Raw genomic sequence first — 23808 nt, forward strand, 5'->3', positions numbered from 1 at the left:
ATTTTGTTTTCTAATGTAATTAACGAAAACTTGTGAAAATATTTCATTCAAATTAAACCATTCTGAGAAAACTGTCCTGTGAAAAGTATAGCATTTAATTCCGTTCAGAATGAAATGTTGTTTAAAAATATGTTGTTTTCACATACTTAGGACTCTGAAGTGTTGTAGAAAAAGAAAATATATACATTTATATGTATATTTGCCACGTAATTACAAAATATTTACACCCAAACGCGTCAAACCCCTTGGACCCCAATGGTAAATGACCCAATGTTTTGGTCACCACGTAGGGATCGCCGGTGCTTCAGAGCAGGGTACGGAGAAACTTGTTTAGGGCGACTCCATCTTACTTTATACCTCCATGCTCGAAACACGTCATGCCATGGAAAATATACACTCTTTGAATAATGCTACCTGAATCAAAACTTAAAACTTTGGCTTTATCAACTAAATCTGATTGAGTACAAGAGATAAATAGTCAAATTTAGTTGATAAATGAGATATAATTTAATGATAAGATTTGAATCTGAACCAAGCGGGTTTTCTTTCTCTTGATTCACACGCCCTGATGGTAAAAAGACCTAGCATGTGCAAAATGAGATTTCGTCTGTTGCAGTGTTGATTTGTGCTTTTTTTCTTTCGTCTTTATTTATTTTTAAAGCTACGTATTGCAGTAGAAATGTTGCGGTCCTCTGTACCGGGAAAAACAAGCAAAGTCTTAATTTGCGGTTATAGGAGCAGTGGGAAGACATCAATTTTAGAACAACTTATATATGGAAATTTTCCTTGTAATGCTGTATGTTGTTACGTATATAAAATTTTATTTATTATAAATTTATCCCAGTACAAGTGGGAAAATCAATTAGTTATTTAAGAAATTGCCTACATCCATTAAAAAGTGTCATTTTTCAGAAGCGTTTGTAACAAGCCATTTGCGAAAGATATTAATAGACACTAGGAGAGAGAATAATAAAGGGATTCAAAATTTTAGCATTATATTAAACACTTTAACACTTTTTATTGCATTCAGTAAAAACTTTATTACAGGGACTATTTCCAAACAGAAGACTGGGTGCCAACTGTTTGATTACCATAAAAGTACAATCTGAGAGTTTGTAATAATATGAAAACAGATTAAGATATGCTAAATTTAAGTTTAGCAATTTATAAACTTTGAATTTTGGATAAAAGGTAGCACATTTTATGAAACAAACTGTGTAGGGTCTAATCTTTAGAAGCAAATTATTTTATGATAACTATATTATATGTCATATTAGTCCAGATATAAGGCAGCCTTATATGTAAGATGGCCTCAGGATTACCATAGAGGTACACTGCAAAAAAAAAGAGACAGTTCTATATTTCCCTGGGCCAATTGACGAAATTCAAATTGCGTTTTTCGTGTCTTGAAAGCACGACTTAGGGTATGTATTACATTTATATATATCATTGTTCCAATATAGGTAATTGGACAGAAAAATCTAACTTTTACCGAAATGACATGCTCATTTTTTATCCATATTTTGAATTTATGACTCAAATTATGCCTAAATGTTACCTTTTGTAAAATTTGGTTCAAAATTTGCAGAGATATTCAAAAACTTGGCAAACTTCTTAATATATGGCAACCTATTTTCTTTTCCTTTTTTTTTTTTTTTTTTTTTTTTTTTTTTTTTTTTTTTTTAACATTGTGCTTGAGCAGAAAAAGAGTCACAGCATTCCTGCTTTCAAATAGTTTTAACAAAGTGCCTAAACCACATTTCATGTTATTAATGCTTTCAACAAATATACCAGATTTCAAAATGTGCTAATATATAAATTCATGTATATCTTTGAAAATTTTGAATAAAGAATCATAATTTTTTGCAGATATGCTTAGAAATACATCTATTTTATAATGATGGTAAAAATTTTATAGGTTATAATTCAAAATGTTTATAAAGGTTATTAAAAATTAAATCATAAAGAAGGGGCAAATTTTATTTGGAATGAACCTAAATTTTGAAATATGAGAGGAAGAATCAAATAAGTATAATAAAAAGAGAGAGATTAATAAATATAAATCAAATTCATTTAACATTGTGGAGCTAAATTTTTGAGAGCTAATTGTTTAAAAACTACTCGTGGGATTTTTACAAAACGTGTCACTTTCTAAAAATGACTTAATGACATAATTTGAGTCGTAAAATCGAAATATGGAAAAAAATTGGGAAGCACTTCCAAAGAGAACCCGGTAAATGTAAACATCACCAACTTTAGCGATAATAGTTCAAACCTGGTAACCCAGCGGATTCAACCTATACGCTTGTTCGAAAGTTGCAACCATTCCTCTTACTTTCATTTTGTTGAATTATGACTGTCGTTGTTCACAATTGCCAATTTAAATTATTCTCCACTTATTTATTATTATTTTTTTGTATTTTCACGCTATTTTTATGAAATAAACAAAACAGACGGCATGAAAAACCTAATCCATACATCCTTAGTGACTGATATTTGACATAGTTTTTACGTTGCATCTGTGAACTACACTGTCAGATTTCATTGAGTGAAATTGTGACTAAATTTCAGAAGACTTTGATAAAATTATGGTGTGAAAATTTAAAAATGAAATTAAAGTCAAAGATAAATTGAACAGTACAATCAAAAGAAATGTTGTCTATAAATATTTTATAATAATTAATGATAAAATAGACATTTAAAACATTCATATAATAAATATGTGCAACTAGTGTAATTAATATAAATATTACATTTAAAATAATCTAACTTGGACCATATTTGCAATTTTTGTAATGTTATTAAATATGGACTTTAAATAAAAATTTTAGCAACATACATCAGTTGGGTTTGGTATGTTTAAATTATGGAAAAGCATGGGAGAGATATCTGCCTACGAGAAAAGATACCTTCAAGGAGGTCTTTCTGAAGGGAACTGGTTTAAATCCACGTTACATATTGGAAATATCATTAAAACAATCATATAACTTGCCCATTAGCTTGGCTAACCAAACTACCAGACTTGAGTCACTTTACTGTTTGGCTGCTGATGAGCTGCATTATCAGTTGCAAATCAGTAAACAACAAATAATATGTTACTTGGTTCTTGTTATGAGTTACATGCAAGAAAGCAAGTCTTAATAAAAATATGCCAAATTTAGAGTGAATATGTTGGTTTTTTTATGCACTACATGAACACATACATAAAATTTTAAAAACTAAGTTAGAGCAGAATATAATTTATTACTAAAAAAAAAACTTTTATGTAATCAGATAGTTGCAATTAAGTTTTTTTAAATTAGATATATTGATTTATTTCTGTGATGATAATGGCTTTTCAATCATAGGTTTGGAAATGCTTTAAAATCCTGCAATAAAGATATTAATTGAAAAATTGGCTTTTTGATTTTATGCTTTCACAATTTCTTTAGAAACTGCACTGTTAAAAACAGGAATATTTTGGAATTTTATAGTACTGAAAGATATTCAAAGACAGATCTGAATTTTACTATTTTTTTCCATTAAATAGATAACTTTGCCAAGAAAAAGGATCATTATTACATGATTATTTTACCTCTGTTAGGCTTTATATATTGTTTTCTGTGCTAACTTGAATTCAGTACAATCGTATATCACGGTTAACTGGTTAATTTTGAATTTTCACTTCCATATGCTTAATATATTGTTTTCTCTGCTAACTGAATTTATGTTATTTATTCTTTAATTATTTTGATTATATGCACTAAATACCACGTTTACGTGGCTTACTTCCATGTGTTTTAATATCTGATCACCGTACGCTGATCGGTGTCAATGAACCGTTGGTGGACTTGGCGAGTAAAACTGCAATGGCGCCAACAGGTTCTTTCTCGAACCACCAATGAATTCTTTGTGGATGAAAACCCAAAAATTGGTATGTTATTTCAGGAAAAGTCTGATTTTGTGTCAAAATACCTATGTTAGAATAATGCTATATAAAAATCTAATATATATCCTAAGTTGCGCTTTTGAGACTTGAAAAGCACAATTTAAATTTTGTCAATTGGCCCGTTAAAATAGGAGATAGAGAACTGCCCCCCCCTTTTTTTTTCCCTGGCACAGTGCACATGCCAGATATCTTTTGCCTTTACTCCATCAAAATTCAAAAATGTTTTAAAAAGGACCTTTTGCTCATTTTAAAACATATACAGTCAAAAGTCGTTAATCCAAACTCGTCGGGACTTCGGCGATTACGGATTATCGATTTTTCCGGATTATAGATCATCAGTTTAAATCTGGTAAGATAGCATGCAGAAATTATAAAATTAAAAATATGAAACCGTAATTTATGAAATAAAGAACAATTATGATCTAAAAGGTATCAAAATTTACACAAAAAAAAAAAGCTTAATATTTATTTGTTTACTTTATTAAACATTTCTTTCAATGTAAGTTGTTTAAGTTGCTTCGTTTTATGTGATAATACTTTCTCTTTAATTCTATAAACAGACATAATTTCTTGTTAAGTTACAAAGTTCCGCTGTTTAAATCCTATAATTGCTGTGACGAGAATACCAAGTAATTTGTCAATCGAAATTTTTTCGTTTTCAATAACTTCTGTGTCACTTTCTTCACTATCAGAAGCGAATTATAATGACGAGGAATTTGATTTAAATCATATCAAAGATGGAGTACATTGAGATGAAATACTACATTTAGTAAGGAATTATAAGCCAAATAAAATAAAAACATCTGCTCTGAAGATAAAGATAGTGCTGACAGATCAACTTCCAATTCATTGTGTACCACGGCTTCCCCCCCCCCCGCAGAGCAGCTGAAATTGATAAGCAGATTTCGGAATGGTTAGAGAAACAAAAGATGTGTCTTTATCCATTTTTTTGCAGCAATTCAGCTTTTTGTTTGATGGACATTGAAACATACTTTCGCTTTGTAGATCCTTTGGGAGCTCCAGCATCGGAAATTCTAATTTGACATAATCGAAAGTTCAAGCTTACTTTTATAAAATTGCTCTAACAGTCTGCAAAAAATAATAGGCCAGATCCAATTCGAAGATTAAGGAACAACGCAATCTGTAACATTAACTGAAATAGATAATTAGATAATTTTAGCTTATACCGTCCGTTATACATTAAATGCGCATGCGTAAACATATTATGCGCATGCGCACATGCATATGCACAGCCATAAAGGTCTTATGTGCATGCATTAACGCCTATGCGAGACGCATGCGCAGAAAGTTTGTAGCTTTGAGGTTCGGATTATAGATCATTCTGGATTATGGGTGTCCCAAATTAACAACTTTTGACTGTATTTTATTTTGTTCCAATAGTGTTAAAATTATAAAGTAATATTCGTGTACCTGGATTTTCATAAATAAAAAAAAAAAATAAAAAAAAAAAACTTAGAAACATAAAGAGAATGAGGTTTAAACTTAGAGAAAATAGGAAATATATTGGGAGATTTTAATCTAAAAAAAAATTCAATATACAGTCAAAAGTCGTTAATTTGGACACCCATAATCCGGACCTCAAAGCTACAAACTTTCTCCGCATAGGCGTTTACGTGCGTGGATAAGATCTTTACGGCTGCAAATATGCTTGTGCGCATGCTCATAAAACGTTTACGCATGCGCGTTTAATATATAACAGACGGTGTAAGCTAAGCTAAAATTATCTAGTTCAGTTAATGTTGCAGATTGCGTTGTTCCTAAATCTTCGAATTGGATCCGGATTATTATTTTTTGCAGACTGTTAGAGCAATTTTATAAAAGTAAGCTTAAACTTTCGATTATATCAAATAGAATTTCCAATATATATTTGTTAATATGTAAAGGATCTAAAGCGAAAGTATGTTTCGAAATCCGAAATCTGTTTCTCAATTTCACGCTGCTCGGCGAGGGGAACGCCGCGGCGTGCAATGAATTGGAAGTCCATCTGTCGGCACTATCCTTATCTTCAGGGCAGATGTTTTTATTTTATTTGGCTTATAATTCCTTACCAAATGTAGTATTTCATCTCGATGTACTCCGTCTTTGATATGATTTAAAACAAGTTCCTCATCATTATAATTCGCTTCCGATAGTAAAGAAAGAGACACAGAAGTTATTGAAAACGAAAAAATTTCGATTGACAAATTAGTCGGTATCCTCGACACAGCAATTATAGTACTTGAACAGCGAAACTTTGTAACTAAACAAGAATTTATGTCTGTTTAATAGAATTAAAGAGAAAGTATTATCACATGAAATGAAGCAACTTAAACAACTTACATTGAAAGTAATGTTTAATAAATAAACAAATAAATATTAAGCTTTTTCTTTTTGTAAATTTTGATATCCTTTAGATCATAATTGTTCTTTATTTCATAAATTACAGTTTCATATTTTTATTTTTGTAATTTCTGCATGCCATCTTACCAGATTTAAACTGATGATCTATAATCCGGAAAAATCGATAATCCGGAATCGCCGAAGTCCCGACGAGTTTGGATTAACGACTTTTGACTGTATATGTTTTAAAATGAGCAAAAGGTCCTTTTTAAAACATTGTTGAATTTTGATGGAGTAAAGACAAAAGATATCTGGCATGTGCACTGTGCCAGGGAAAAAAAAGGGGGGGGCAGTTCTCTATCTCCTATTTTAACGGGCCAATTGACAAAATTTAAATTGTGCTTTTCAAGTCTCAAAAGCGCAACTTAGGATATATATTAGATTTTTATATAGCATTATTCTAACATAGGTATTTTGACACAAAATCAGACTTTTCCTGAAATAACATACCAATTTTTGGGTTTTCATCCACAAAGAATTCATTGGTGGTTCGAGAAAGAACCTGTTGGCGCCATTGCAGTTTTACTCGCCAAGTCCACCAACGGTTCATTGACACCGATCAGCGTACGGTGATCAGATATTAAAACACATGGAAGTAAGCCACGTAAACGTGGTATTTAGTGCATATAATCAAAATAATTAAAGAATAAATAACATAAATTCAGTTAGCAGAGAAAACAATATATTAAGCATATGGAAGTGAAAATTCAAAATTAACCAGTTAACCGTGATATACGATTGTACTGAATTCAAGTTAGCACAGAAAACAATATATAAAGCCTAACAGAGGTAAAATAATCATGTAATAATGATCCTTTTTCTTGGCAAAGTTATCTATTTAATGGAAAAAATAGTAAAATTCAGATCTGTCTTTGAATATCTTTCAGTACTATAAAATTCCAAAATATTCCTGTTTTTAACAGTGCAGTTTCTAAAGAAATTGTGAAAGCATAAAATCAAAAAGCCAATTTTACAATTAATATCTTTATTGCAGGATTTTAAAGCAATTCCAAACCTATGATTGAAAATCCATTATCATCGCAGAAATAAATCAATATATCTAATTTTAAAAAAAACTTAATTGCAACTATCTGATTACATAAAAGTTTTTTTTTAGTAATAAATTATATTCTGCTCTAACTTATTTTTTTAAATTTTATGTATGTGTTCATGTAGTGCATAAAAAAACCAACATATTCACTCTAAATTTGGCATATTTTTATTAAGACTTGCTTTCTTGCATGTAACTCATAACAAGAACCAAGTAACATATTATTTGTTGTTTACTGCTTTGCAACTGATAATGCAGCTCATCAGCAGCCAAACAGTAAAGTGACTCAAGTCTGGTAGTTTGGTTAGCCAAGCTAATGGGCAAGTTATATGATTGTTTTAATGATATTTCCAATATGTAACGTGGATTTAAACCAGTTCCCTTCAGAAAGACCTCCTTGAAGGTATCTTTTCTCGTAGGCAGATATCTCTCCCATGCTTTTCCATAATTTAAACATACCAAACCCAACTGATGTATGTTGCTAAAATTTTTATTTAAAGTCCATATTTATTTTATTTAAAGTCCGATTCCGGATTAACGACTTTTGACTGTAGTTCCTAACTATTTTTTATTTGTTTTTAGATGAAATTTGACACTGTTATTGTCTAAGTACTTTAGTATGAGTTGTGGTTTCCTTTTTCAAAATGCAGAACTAGTGATATTCTATGCTATTTTGGAATATGAATATTGAATGAATAACAAGGTCTTCCTATTTATTATCAATCAGATAGAAAGTACTGATTCGTTCTAGGGATAGTTCTCTGTTGGTATACATTGACATTGCTACCTTTTTTAAAGATGTGCTATTTTCAAATGTTTATTATTTTTAAAGCCCTGTGTAATTCCTGGTTTTATTACTTAAATATAGCCATCAAAATAATGAATCTGGTGTATATGTAGAGTATATTTTAATTCAAATAGATAAGAAATATAACTATACAAAATTCAAAATTAGGCAAATGAAGCAGCCTTAGTTTGATGCAGATTTTGAATAAAAAGAGTTATAATTTTATTTTATTTTTACCACTCCTAAGCTTCTGTGTCTGTTATCCCTAGCATTGCCAAAAGTATTTTTAGTAAATTTTGCTAAACATACATGTTTGTAACTTAAAAATTAAGGACACTTTTCTGTTAATGGAACCACACTCACTACCAAATGTGTGGTTAAAACTAACTAAGATTCATAAAAAGTCACTATTTTCCTTTATCAGATTAACAACGTATGAAGTTAATTTTGCTGAAATTGTCATATTGCTTAACCAGGGTGACATTCTGTAAAATTAATTTCATTGGAATTTTAGCATAGATATGAATATATGGGATTTACTTAATGGTGAAACAATGATACAATATCTGCAAGAATGAGGAATTATTCACTACTAATTTTTTTTCCTTGGATTTTCTTCAATTTATCCATATTGTAAATATTTTCATGATTATTTTTATACTTCAAATTTTTTACCAAATCGTTGATGATGTCCGAATTTGATCCTGGTAACAGAAAAGTACCAAATTAAGGAATATTATTATAAAATAGATTAATATTTTTAAACATTAGTCTGTGACTATAAGATATGTTTGCTTTTGGAATATGTGAATGGAAAGTCCTGAGTTATATTTATTATATAAATTGTATTATTATATTTAAAAAATGTAGTATTGCATATGATGAGATAATTGTTCTTTAAGGTGTGATAAGTAGTTTATTTACTTTAATATGCACAGCTCGTATCTGCATAATTAAGATATGTACCTTATCTATTTCTGATATTTTTATTTAGTATCCAACTATTGAAGATATTTATTGTGCTCTTGTGAATACTGATAGAGGTTTGAAAGAAAAGCTCAGATTTTATGACACTGCTGGAACAGTGAGTATTAAGTATTTTATATTTCTGTAAAATGTTATTATATTTTATAATTTAAATGCATTTTATGTTATATTTATGCAACAGCTTCTGAAAATGTAGACTTCCTTTCTTCAACATATATAGTACACATGTTATAATAAATGCAATTCTAGCCTGGGTGTTCTTTTCAAGTTGGATGTATACAATTACAATCAATACTAATAAATAACATAAAATTCTGAAAACTGACAAAGTTTTCAAAAGTGAGAAAGATTTGTATGGAATTGTATGGAATCATTTCGAAATATTTAAATAATTAGATAAGAAACAATTTTTAAGTTATGTCTAATAAAATATGTCTCTCTATATTATTATTAAAAGAAATTCTTATAAAACAGAATAATTGAATTAACAGTTTTTGAAAATTTATTTAAATTATGTATTATTATTTGCATATCATTGTATTATGTTACTCTATAACTGCCTAATCAATTACATGGACTTGTCATGTTAATTTATTACCAAAGTATATTGCTTATTAGAAAAATAAACAGAAACTAATTTGTGTTGAAAATCATTAAAACTTTATTGATTTGCATATTTCTTTATAATTCCATGATGAAACTTTTAACTGTTATTGAATTAACAGTTGTAGAAATAATATTTAAAAAATGTTTTTTTTTTTTTTTTTTTTTTTTTTTTTTTTTTTTAATTTTTATGAGATAATTTTCTGTATAATATTTTAGGTGCCTGGTCAGTCTACAGATTTCCTAAAAACATATATGACCTATGCAGAGGTAAAATAAATTTCTCTTGCTTCTAATTATAGTATAATTTTGTTTTATTTGCTTCAGAGTGTGTACTTTTCTTAGCAAGCATGTTTATTTTGAACAAAATACAAGGTGCACACATAAAGCAATAAGTTAAAAGACCAAATACAAGAACAACAAGTGATAAAATAAAAAAACATGAAAGAATAAATGTATGTTTAGAAAGAGTGATATCTCTTGTTAAAGAGAGTTTAAACTGCTAGTTTTGTCATCTGCATATCAAAACGCCAGAATAATTTTTAGTTGCTGAGATAAAATTGTACAAAAAAATTTGCTTTGAAATGGAACAACGTTATAACATTAAATTTTGTTACAAATTAGGTAAATCTGTTGCTGAAACATTAGAGATAATTCGAACAGAAATGGTGATGCATTATTATGAAGCACAAAAGTATATAATTGGTACAATTGCTTTAAATGTAAGCGTGAAAGTTTTGGAGATAAACCAAAGATAGGGTGCTCTGCAACTTCAAAGAATGAGGAAAATGTAGAGAAAATTCATTCTTTGGTAAAAGCTGATAGATGTGTAACAATTCAGCAGACATGCTTGAGATAAGCAAAGAAAGCTGTCGGTTAATTTTAACTTAAAATTTGAAAAATGAACAAAGTTTGTGCTTGATTTCTGCCTTGGATTTTGACAAAACAGCAAAATGAAGACAGTGAAACTGGCTGTGAAGATTTGCTGACTAGTGCAAGACAGGACAGTTTATCATAGAGATGAGACCTAGTGTCTACATTATGACCAAAAAACAAAAGCGCAAAATGAAAAGAACAGTTTTCTCTCATACAAAAAGAAAAAAAAAAAAAAAACAAATTGGACAATGAAAACAAAGACTAATGTGATGCTGATTGCACATTTTGATTACAAAGGACTCATTCAGCATGAAAAAATAAGGAAATTCATTATGAAAATATCTATAAAATAAGACTTAAGCATAAATTTCTATTGTTCTTGCATAGTTATATATGCTCTGTGCAAGATTTTAATTGGCCACTGAATGGGAATTTAGTAATAAAAAGATAAATACAATATAAAATCATTTATAAATAATTCCGGCAATGGAAAAATTGTATAAAATCACAAGTATTTATAAATATCCATAATTTTAAATGCTTTTTTTTTAGGTTCAGCAAATTCGCTGATTCCATTATCATAATTAATGCTGTTAGCACTATTATATTCAATAGAAATTGTGGAATGTAACTTTTTTATGTAACAGTCAATTTTAAACAGTTCTCACTAAATTAAAATTAAAAGTATTATATACGTGAAATATTTTGGATGTTGATGTCATGGAAATGCATGAAGAAGAGGCTTGCAGTCACGACCGATTTAAATATTCATTTTTATTCTCATTGACAAAAAACACACAACCAACACAGATAAAGACCTGCAGTCAGCACACCTCTTTTACTTTTTACATTTTTGAAGAACAGCAGCAGTGAGTCTAGTTGCAGAAGAAGCAGAAAGCAAATGTGACATGTCTGAGAGGAAACTTGGACTTGAAGGGATTTGAATTTTAGTTCAGAATGAGTTAGTTTTTATTTACTTTATTTGATTGATTAATATTTAAGCTTTTAAAATTATTATTAGGAGAAGCCTCTATGTAAAAGCCCATACCATTAATGTTATGTATGAATTATATGACGTGGATTAATTTAGAAATGATATAGTTTAGTGAGATTTATTATAAACATGTACTTTTTTAGAACAGAAAGGGAAAATATTCATATTAAAATAGAAATTTAAGCAACTATTGCAAATTAAGTTTAGAAATTTGATTTACATATATATAAACTGACATATATACTATATATATATGTTACCGTGAAAGACCGAAATTGGAGAATGTCGACTTTCACCGGATAGTGTCAACATTCACCAAATACGTCGGTGAAAGATAAAATATTTCTTTACATTCTTGTACATTCAGACCCTCACCGGTGTATGTCGACAGTCACAGATATGCTCTGGTGTAGGTCGAAAAGAGAGAAGAATATGTACACTCTGCCATTCCAAAAGGAAGTGTTCCACAAATAAATGATGTTGTAAAAGCAAGAGCCTCTTGTGCAATTCAAAGTGTCATAATAGTTTAAGTTGTTGCAATAAATAAGATTTGAATCACGTAATTTGGTAAGTTTGTAAGTTCTATTATTTTCCTTTGAATGTACTGTGTGTTTTAAGTTCTTATTCTGAGTCTCAAGTGCATTTTTTCGCGAATGAATTACGGAGAAGGAAATATAATACTCTTGTTCAACATTCACCATTAGTACATGGTGAATGTCAACATTCACCGGTTAAGTCAGAAATAAGAATATTTGGAAAATATTTCAGGCATACACTAAGCGACTATGTGAATGTTGACATTCACCAGTGAAAATCGACATTCTCCAGATTTCGGTGTTTCACCGTAACACATATATATATAGTGAGACAGTAAGACAAAAAATAAGAAATTCAGAACCAAATCCACAAAAACATGACAGAAATGAAATACAAAACCAATAGAATCCAAAATTCCCCATAAATCAATTGTTGATTATCTTAATCTTAGCATATATAATCTTAAAGAAATAAGACTATTTGATAAAAGAAAGGAATTTAATTTTTCTACAATTAAATTTATAAATTATAACACCAACATCTGTAAAAAACTTATAATTAATACAATTTTTAATCAAAATACCAGAATTTAAAATCTTTGCACAGAAATTGAACAACAGCAAGAAATTGTTTTTCTTACTAAAATTTTATAAGAAAATAAGATTCACTTCATTTATTGTCTTCTAAAAAAAAAAAAAAAAATTTAAGTAGTCTACACTCTATAAATATTCTTGTAATAATTGATAAAGTAATGACTAAATGTAAAGTCATGAATTTTTATCTGAAAACTCAAATAAAGAAGGACGTTTTAAAGGATTTTATAATATATTTATATGTATATATTTGTATTACTGTACATTTTTTCTTGACTCTACTTTTATTAACATAGAGCCTACTCTATTTTAAGTCATCATGATAAGCCCATGACATGAAGACTTTGTTTCTTTTTTCCTTTTTCTATTTGCTTTCCAAATTTAAAAAAAAATTAAAAATCACTTGCTTTTAATTCACTTTTTGGGCGATTTCAAACATGCCATCGGAAATTAGTTTTGTCAAAGACACAAAACTAGCAACCATTGGCGTCTTCTTTTGAATTTCAATCTTTTGTTTCTCTGTTTGCCTAACAGTTAAGTTTTGCATCCATTCCTCTGTGAATTTGTATGTATATTTTATTAATACATTTTATTTGCATTTATTTCAGTAAAATATGTCCAATTATTATTCTTTTATTGTATTGGACATTAAATTGTTACATATGGATTTGTTCTTGTATTTTTTTTTTTTTTTTTTTTTTTTTTTTTGGAATCTTTACACAGATGAGGGATTCAGAATTCTCGGGTGAACTGTTATAATTAAATTATTTAGAATGGTTCATCATCTAATTTTGAATTAACAGAAACGCATTGGATTTCCAAGGGGGTGGAGTTAATTAAATCTGATCTACCTCCTCTTCATAATGTTCAATCAAATTTTGATTGCATTTCTTTTCCTATACAACTTTTGTATTTCCTTTCTCTGTAATTCTACTAGTTTGATGACTATTAGTTGATTTTTTACACTTTTATGGGGAATTTTGAATTTTATTGGTTCTGAATTTCATTTCTTTCATATCTTTGTAGATTTGGTTCTAAAATTCTTACTTTTTATCTATGATGGATTAATTTTCAGCAGCATATTGTGTGGAAATAAATATTGGAAAAATGTGATTTAAATAAAAATCAAATCAGCTTGGGAGAAAATACTATAGAAATTCATGGAAAACTCAGCAGTAATATTCTTATAACGTGTTTGGAATAAAAAATTTTACCTAATTTTGAAAATGGCTTAAATCTGTAATAGAATAATAAATTGTTACAAGGATTGAATTAGATTATTTGATACTGGTGTTATTTCTATAATCCATAGTTCTATTTGGGAGAGCTTTCGATTTGTATATTCGATTCAAATCACTACTTCAATTAAGTCTTAATGACTTTTATTTACACACATCTTTTATATTACAATATATAAATAATTCGAGATTAATTTCAAAACAAAAAATGGGGATTATCCCCCCTTTGTATCAAATTCTAACAAGAGGAACCGAGTGAGCGACCGCTCTCTTCCAAGTTCGTTTTTCGACTCCTCATTGCCACTGGCCAAAGAGAAATTTTTGCTCATTTTGTGTTCGAGTTGTAACATTTCTCCCACCTTTTGATTTTTGACAAAGTATGAAAAAATCAAAACAATTGTGAAATGAAAATTGAAATATGAATATAAGATGAGTAATTTAAATCTTACCAAAATCAAGAATTTTATCTAGGCATAACAAATATCTTGAATATTTTAAACTTACTTAATATTCTGCAAAGTTACATTCTTTAAACAACAGGCAAAAAATCCTTTTCTGAAAAATACTAGTAAAGAGATTAATTCACAAAACTGGAAAATCAAATTGCATACAAAATTTAAATTCAAAGAAAGGAATAAAGAAAACAAATAATAGTGGTACTGAAAACAAAATTAAACTAATTAAAGTTCTTTGGTTTCACAATTTTTCTGCCATATCTACTAAACTGAATGTTTTTATCTGAATTTTCAAGTTCACAGTCTTTGGTATCAATTACTAAATCATTACTTTTACCAGTATTTCTCAAAGATGTAGATGATTCAGTAGTTTTAAGTTCAAAGATAGATTCTTTATTGTCTATCTCTATTGGAAATACTCTTTGAACTGGTCTTAACAGTTCACCACTAGGTTTTTTACTTTTACCACTCTGATGTTGTTGTCTTTTCCTGGGTATGTTTCGATCAAACGACCCATAGGCCAGTCTGTTCTTTTCCTTTTATCATCCTCTACAAACACTAAATCACCTCTCTTGATGGTTCGCTAAGGTACAGTCTTTGGTCGATGTACTAACATACCAATATATTCATCTCTAAATCTTTTACGAAATTCCACACGTAACTTTTGGTGGTATTGCCATCTTTTCGATAAGTTGATTTTATCCAAACTGTCCAGATCCGGAACACCTTCAATTCGCACATCCTGAATAAACATAGATGGAGTGAGTGCACATAAATCGGTGGAATCTTCTGACTCGTATGCTAATGGTCTGGAGTTTATATTTGCTTCTGCATCACATAGGATAGTTAATATTTCTTCATATGAAAGTAATGCTTTTCCCAGGACTCTTCTCAATAATTTCTTGATCATCTGAACCAGTCTCTCCCACCAGCCGCCTCACCATGCTGCAGATGGTGGATTTAACTTCCACTGAATTTTCATTATCGAAGAACTTCTGATAATTTGGTTCCAGTCAACAGATCGGAGCAAATTCCTTGCCCCTACAAAATTTGTGCCATAATCGCTGTATGCTACTCTAGGCCATCCTCTTCGTGCTATGAATCTCCTAAATCCGAGAAAAAATCCATTAGTCAATAAGCTTTCAATTAATTCTAAATGAACTGCACAATAAACTCCACAAGTAAAAAGCAAGATCCAAGCTTTTCTATTTTCTTTTAAATAAATTGGTCCTGCTACATCAACAACTGTCACCTCAAATTCATAAGCATCTCTGACTCAATCTTCTGAAAGAGGACAAGGCACTGTATCAAGAGCTTTCGCTGAGTGTCTCTTGCACCGAACGCACTTCGATATGACTCCTTGTACTGTTTTTCTTCCTTTTATTATCCAAAATTTTTTACAAATATTGGTCAAAAGAACTTGAGTACCAGCATGTAAAAGTTGTAAATCGTAGTCTTGTAACATTCTTTTTACTAATTCATGTTTGGCTGGAAGTACAATGGGGCACCGGAAGTTTTCATCATCATGTCTTCTCAAAATCTTCGTTTTCAAACTTATAATCCCTTCTTCATCTCTTAAAGTAAAATGTCCCTTCAACGGTTCTTCACTAGAGGATGCTTCTTGTTGAACGATCTTCACTAATTTCTTCTCAGCAATGTCCAATTCTTCAACACTCAGGGTTTTGCCATAATTTCTTCCTCCATGTCTACAATTATTTATGAATCTTAGAATCCAAGAAATCATTCTCACAATTTTAAAGTAACTTGAAAAGTAAATCAGATACCATTTTTCCACGGTGATATTAGCCAAAGTCGAAATAATGTTCTTTCGCTTTTCTTTCATAATTTCTTCTTCATTAGTAATCACTTCACTAGTTGGCCACTCTTCATTGTTCTTCATAAGCCATTCTGGCTCTTGCCACCAGCGAGATTTCACAAAACTCTTAATCGAACACCCTCGGGATGGTCTTTATCTGCTGGATTCGAATTTCCTGGAATGTGACGCCATTCACATTCCGATGACAATTTTCGTATCTCTTTTACTCTATTTGCGACAAATGGCGCCCAATGGTCATCTCTTTGGATCCAAGAAAGTGCAGTACCCCAATCTGTCCAATAGTTCCTTGGAACGTTGTCTGATTTGAGTGTTTGTAAAGCGAGAGCTGCGATTCTGACTCCTATACAGCAGGATAATAATTCTAGACGATTTATGGTCATTTTTCTTAATGGACTCACTCTACTTTTGGCTAGAAGGAAAAACACCGTTACATTTTCACTTGTTTGTTTTCTTAAATAAATCACACATCCATAAGGTTGTTTACTTGCATCACAGAACGTATGAAGACTAAGACTTTCATTTCCATTTATATCTAAAGCCCTTGGAATTCTAATACTGGATAAAAGTGACAAATCATCAATCCACGAATAGAACTCTTTTCCTAAGTCTTCGGATATATTTGTATCCCAACCAATTTTTAACAACGATGTCTTTTGTGTGAGTAGTTTAGGTGTTAGCGTTATAGGGCAGAGAAAACCCATGGGGTCGAAAATGCGATGTACCGCAGACAATATATTTCTTCTAGTAAGATTCACTGGTTTGTAAGTATCAGTCTTCATTTCACAGAAAAGACTATCATCTTCCTTATCCCACGAAATTCCCAATACAGGAGTAGGTTCTATACTGTGTTCAGATTTCAAAAGAGAAGTGTGCTCGCACCCTCTCAAATCAAATGACGCAGAATCTAATATTTGTTTCGATTCCTCAATGAATTGCGTAAGTGTTTCTTCATCAGGAACAGATGTGATGCAATTATCTACGTAAAATGATTCTTTTAAATTTTCCGCTGTTTCAGGATATTTAAACGAATTTAGATCAATGTGATGGCTTAATACAGCAGCCAGTAAAAAGGGACTGCAATTCAATCCCAAAAACAACGCGTTTATGTCTAAAAACTCTTAAGTTCCTCCTTGTCAAAGTCTTTCCACCATAAAAATCGTAAGAAATCTCGATCACTCTTATTCACTGACATTTGCAAAAAAGCCTTTCTTATGTCTGAAATCACTCCGATTCTATTCTTGCAAAATCATAAAATTATAGGAATAATTTGTTCCAGCAAATATTGACCCTTTTCTAGGCAATCATTAAGTGAGCGTGAATTTTTGTCTTTACAGGAAGCATCAAAAACTGGTCGAAATTTCTTTGAATACCCCTTTATTTGGTAAATAGTGACACTGATTATTCATTTCGTGTTCAGGGACTTCTTCTATTATTCCTTCATTTAACCAATCTGTGAAAACATTTTCGTAATCCTCGAATTTGCCCTTTTGTATCAACCGATGTGTCGTACTGTTTAAACGCTGTCTAGCAATATCGAAATTTTGACTTAAACAGTCCTTTTCTGTTACCCAAGGCAATTGAACCTCATATCTTCCCTCTTTAAAGGTAACAGTTTCATTAAAATGATTCAATGTGGCAATTTCCATTTCCTTTCTGCATTTTGTTTCAACAGGGTCTTGAATACCCAATAAATCTAATTTCCACAAATTTTCAATCTTCGGTGTGTGAATTAATAAAGAAGTCACTGCGACAGCATGAGTCACATTTTCCTTATCTTAATACGATCAAACAGTTTTTGCATTAATATCCAACCCATTTTGGTTTCTGTTGTAACTAATGTTGAATTCAAACGCTCAATTTTGTCTTTTACTAATTTCCAATAATTATCAGCTCCAATGAGCAAAGATATGTTGTTGTTATCTAAAGATTCATGATCAACATCCGCTAAAATTATTCCCCTATCTTTTAACAACTCCTTAATATTTTGCGGAGGATAGTCTAGCTCAGCACTCGATATTTCATCAGTCTCTAAAACCTGAATAATTAATTCCTGGTTATCAAAAATGTTTTTTATTTTTACTTCTACTCGCGCACAGTTCTGTTTGGTAGGCGCTTGAGATCCGAAAGTATGAATTATTATTTCTTGCATTCCCGCGACTTTTAATCCCAGTTGTTTAGACAGACGTTTCTGAATATACGAACATTCACTAGCGCTGTCAAATAAACAATGAGCTAATTTATTGCGTGACCTACTTTTAAGTTCTACTGTCGCCGTCTGTAAAAATATTTTATTCCTACCGATGCTAATGTGATTGCACGCTGAATTTTCTACACCCTTTGATTGCGATGCTTCGGGTTTTTTCTCATTTTTGTAACAAGGGGTTGCATTATGTTTTTTGTGGCAATATACACAAGCGTTTTTTCCAGAGCAATCGGAAAATTGATGACCTTGAGCCAGGCAAACATAACATCTACCTTGTAATCTCAGCACATTTTGTTTTTCATTTACACTCATATTACATTTTTCACTATTATGTGTGTTATTTTTGCAAAAAATACAGTTTTCATCTTTTACAGGAGCTAATAATTCTGACACCGACGAGGGGTTAACTTTAGAGTTAAACTTATTGTTTGTGTATTTATAATTACTTTTGTGTTTGTCGAAGTGTTTATTCTTTCCTTTCAATGAAACAAGTTTCGGTTCCGGTTTGTTAACTGCGTACGTTTGTTCGCGGCATTCAATTTCATTTTTCAAAAACGCAATTAAACCTGTACCATCAGATTCCTCTTTTGGATCACACTTTCGGTGATATTCGAGAATCAAATCATGAGGCAATAATTTCAATAAAATTGGATTTAACAAGTGTCCGTACAAACCTGAAGTTACTCCTAAATTACTTAAGCTTTGTATGTTTATTACACAAGCGTCATGTAATCTTCTTAGTGCATTTAAGTTAGAAGAATTTTTAACTGGTTCTATGTCCAAAAAATTATTCATACGTGATTTTATAATTTTCTCTGGTTTTCCAAAACGTTCTTTTAAAAGTTCTAAGCACGAATCGTAATTTTGTTCGGTTAACTGAAATCCTTCAACGACATTATATGCTTGCCCTATCAATAATGATTAAGTATACGAATTTTTCAATCTTGCTGAATGCTTTGTTCTGATCAATTGCAGCATGAAAACTGTTAAAAAATTCTAACCATTTTCCTGAATTTTGGAATATTTAACTTTGGCAATTTCATAGCCGATGATGATACATTTATTTCAGAAACAGAAGTGTTCAAAGAATTTGCATCTAATGCATTTTTCACAGACAAATTTTCATTACATTTATTTAATCTTATTTTAATTCTAAACTTTGCAGACATTTATCACTTGCAGAAATATCTTTTTCAAATTCTTTAGCATCTTTTAACAGAGTTTCGATTTGTGAATTCAACATTTTCAACGTGTTTTCTCTTTCGAGAATTGTTTCATTCATCTCCTGCAATTCCTCGATGTTTGTGTTTTTGCTATTTTCTAATAACAAAGATTCTATTTTTGTAATTAATTTTGTAACGATACTGCGTTCATTCATACGTTTCTGCTTCAGTTTGTCTAAAGCTTCCATGTTTAAAATTCACTAAACACAATATTGAAACTCATTTTTTTCCAAATTTTCAAAGAAAAAGGAATTGCTTACCTGTTTTCAGGTAATCCATCTGCTAATCTTCGAAATTCTAAGCCAAAAGTCCCTTGGTGAAGGCACCACTAAAATATGTTATTTCTATAATCCATAGTTCTATTTGGGAGAGCTTTCGATTTTTATATTCGATTCAAATCACTACTTCAATTAAGTCTTAATGACTTTTTATTTACACACATCTTTTATATTACAATATATACATAAGTCGAGATTAATTTCAAATCAAAAGATGGGGATTATCCCCCCTTCGTATCAAATTCTAACAAGAGAAACCAAGTGAGCGACCACTCTCTTCCAAGTTCGTTTTTCGACTCCTCGTTGTCACTGGCTGAAGAGAAACTTTTGCTCATTTCGCGTTCAAGTTGTAACAACTGGTAAAGCATAATAGATCTATCTGTCTTAGGGAAGAGGTGCTCTTGTATAGGACTTTTATGGAAAACCTATCCTATTCACATTACGCATGAGAAAAACCTTTAAAACTGCCATGTGGTAAGATTTTAATTCAGCTCTAACAATTACAGTTCAGTAATTTTATTCAGTTAGACACTGGTAAATGTAACACAACTTAAAGGAGAGGGTGTATCTAAAGCAGATGTATAAAATAAAAGATTCATCTGGAAGATCACTAAATTTTTTAAATAGCTTTACAATTTAAAAAATATCTGAAAGGTTTCAGATTTTAAGTTACATCCAAAGGGGCTTTTTTTTTAATGTTTTGTGTGTAACCTTTATTTATTAAATGTCATCTTCTAAGTACTCAAACCATAAAATTCAGTTCAACGGCAATATCGCAAAATAATTTTAAAATGATCATATCTTTAGAATTTCCAACACAGACTCTCGCATGCTGGAGATATTTTTTTTTCTTTTTTTTCATACAGTATTGCCATTGCTCGCTTTGAAATCACCAAGTTTGTTAATAAAAAATTTGTTAAAGTGTTACAAAATATGAAATAGACAATAAAGCAAATTTCAGATTCCAAGTTAGGGCTTCTAGATACCCATATTCAGTGGGAGATTACGTTATTCAAAATTGGATGGCTCTAGGTACCGTCATTTTATCACAGGCAAGAAACATACATACATTCATGCAGATTCTTCATTATTTAATTTCTTTATATATAATTGAGGGCTCTAATATTTGGTGGCAACAATTTGAAAAGGGGGTACTTTCGTATTAACGCTACTGCAGCAGAAGTTGCGCTGATGTGCCAATAAAGAGCAATCCTGTTGTTCTCACACAGTTAATCTTTTGGATTCCATTTTGCCTTGTTGTTTGCTGATTTTTGACACCATTTTTTAGTGCTACAAAAATGCATCTTTGGGATTTGCCAAACACAAAAGATGCAATTTTATTTTTTCAGGAGCGAAATATTTTACAAAAAAAAAAAAAAAAAAAAAAAAAAAAAAAATGAAAATGTACTGATTCCTATGATATGAAACTTTATTCTGGCAAATGTACGTTTTGAAAATGTAATTTAAGACAATGTGATCAGCAAGTGGGATGTAAAGACAACTTGTTTGAAGGAAGGAGAATTCCATTATCGTCAGCTTTGAGATTCATATACTGCTGGTGCAAGGAGTTGACTTTGATTAAATTTTGTGAAAAGCAACATAATTTATCAGATAAAACTGTTATAGATTGGAAAAATTACATGCATGAATTACTATGTGTTTTGGATATGGAGAATAAACCAAACAAGAATGTAGGTGGACCAGATTGCATTGTGGAAATTGATGAAAGTTTGTTTACTAAGCGTACAAATAACTGTGGTTGAGTATTACCCGAACAGTGGGTGTTTGGTGGTAGGGAAACAAAAGATTTGTTTGTTGTCACTGTTCTTATAGAACTGGCTCTACCCTTCTTAATAAAATTATTGAAAACATTGCAGATAGTAGCATAGTTTATTCTGACAGTTGGAAAGATAACAAAACAAACAGAATAGAAAAAAAGGATTCCTACATGCTAAAGTTAATCATAAATATAATTTTATTGATCCTGATATGGGAGTTCGTACACAAACAGTTGAGAGAATGTGGGGCAGTGCTAAATGGAGGAAAAAGGGAGGGGCAGTGCTAAATGGAGACATAGGGGGACTGCGAGACATCATTTAGAATCTTATTTAGCAGAATTCATAAGGCGACAGCATCAGGTCAAAGAAAATAGAGAATGTTTTGAATCTATGTTGAACTATATTGGCCCATTTTCCACCAAAATCTAGTTGACTAATTTGATTTTAAATAAAGTTTTTTAATTTATGATTTTTCACGAAAATTTTAGGTGTAGATTGGCGGCACTTAAAAACCGCCAAATCTGCAGCTGCGGGGGCATGGCATTAATATGTAAGTACCGAAGAGTGATTCGCTGTTTATAGTTTTCAACACAAAATGCCAAAACGAAATTAATAGTCATTCAGGGCAAACTGTCACTTTGGACTAATGAAAAATTGAAAGTATAGGCCTCAAGTGAGTAAAAATTTGGAGATTATTTTTTCCTTTCAAATTTATTGTTTTTCCCTTTCAAATTTCATTCATTCATTCATTGAAGTAGACCAGTTTTCAAAGCAGAGTAATGTATTAATTGACATGCTTTGCTTATGATAATTCAGAGTTCTAGCAGTTTCCCTGGATTTGTGTGTTTTATTTTGTAAGTGCTTGACTATTTTTAAATTAATTGCAAACAATAATTTAGGAATATTTTATGTCCTGGATAACTGAAAAACTGACAGATTCCCCAAAAAAAAAATACTGGAGTAATATATGGGTTGAGGGTAGAATATTTCTGTGTGCCACATCTGCCAGTCCATTTGCATGAATCGTTTACAAAATTCATATATAGTCAGTTATGCATTTATTTGGACCATTAATTAAAAACAATAATTTAGGACCATAATAAGAATAAGCAAGTGTCGCCGGCGCCACTTGCTTATTCTTACACAGGCTTTCTTATCTTATCTAATCATTATTTCCTTTGTGGTGTTTATCATTTTTATATTGTTTATCATTTTTATTTGTGGTTTTGCAGCTGAGGATGGTGGTTCGGTAAAACCATCGAAACTAGTCCTGTGAAAATTTTTTAAATATAACGCTGATTTTTGTTGTTTGACTTCTGAATTAGTATTTATTCGGCGTGTTATTGTATCTTAATTACATTCTATCTATTTTAGGGTGTTGTTCTGGTTTATGCAATTAACAGCAGAGAATCATTTCAGTTATTAGATCAAGTTAAAAAGGAATATGATAAGAACAGGGATAAGAAAGAAGTTTGTTATTGTTTTAAATAATAATTCTGAAGTGTATAATATATGTTTATGATTTTTATTACTTTCCTTTATTTTAATGTCAAATATACTGCAATGTTCTTTAAATGCTTTATTTTTAAATATGCTATATACACAATATAGAAAATAGAAAAAATGCATTTTGGTGTCCCAGTTTGATAACACACAAAAAAAAAAAAAAATAAAAAAAAAAAATAAAAAAAAATATTGCAATTTAATCAGTTTCAGTGGATTAAGTGAAGCAGTTTCTATGTCAGTGTGTTGGAGCATGAAATCTCAGCAACCACAGATGTTTGTGACTGCCACATCTAAATAGAGTAGATGTGCATAAAATCCATTCATTTGAAAGTTCTTGCATAAGATTTTTGACAGGGATCAGGTTTGCAAGAACCTTCAGTATCATCCCATTGAGTGTGCTATTCTGGACTTGTATTGGATAAACTTCTACAAAATTTATTCTGTTAACACTACAGTCAAAAGTTGTTAACTCGGACACCCATAATTCGGAATGATCTATAATCGGGACCTCAAAACTAAAATCTTTCTGCGCAT

At 30.5% G+C, this 23808-nt stretch overlaps 1 protein-coding gene across 2 annotated transcripts in view; it reads left to right on the forward strand.

Moving 5' to 3' along the window:
• Positions 1-588: 588 nt before the first annotated feature.
• The window catches only part of kappaB-Ras (NFKB inhibitor interacting Ras like 1), a 54331-nt gene continuing 31111 nt past the window's right edge, over positions 589-23808 (forward strand). Inside the window, exons 1-4 of one of the 2 annotated variants that reach the window (XM_085813298.1) lie at positions 590-796; positions 9161-9250; positions 9976-10026; positions 23143-23238. In XM_085813298.1, coding sequence (XP_085669424.1) covers positions 680-796; positions 9161-9250; positions 9976-10026; positions 23143-23238 — 354 coding nt within the window. In that variant the 5' untranslated portion in view covers positions 590-679. Of the gene's footprint in view, positions 797-9160; positions 9251-9975; positions 10027-23142; positions 23239-23808 lie in introns of both variants that reach the window. The other variant, XM_085813299.1, reaches the window with a different exon arrangement.

This window comes from Stegodyphus dumicola, chromosome 3, assembly GCF_044657685.1.
Source record: "Stegodyphus dumicola isolate Sdum_Otavi_A_Nest chromosome 3, ASM4465768v1".
Lineage (NCBI taxonomy): Eukaryota > Metazoa > Arthropoda > Arachnida > Araneae > Eresidae > Stegodyphus > Stegodyphus dumicola.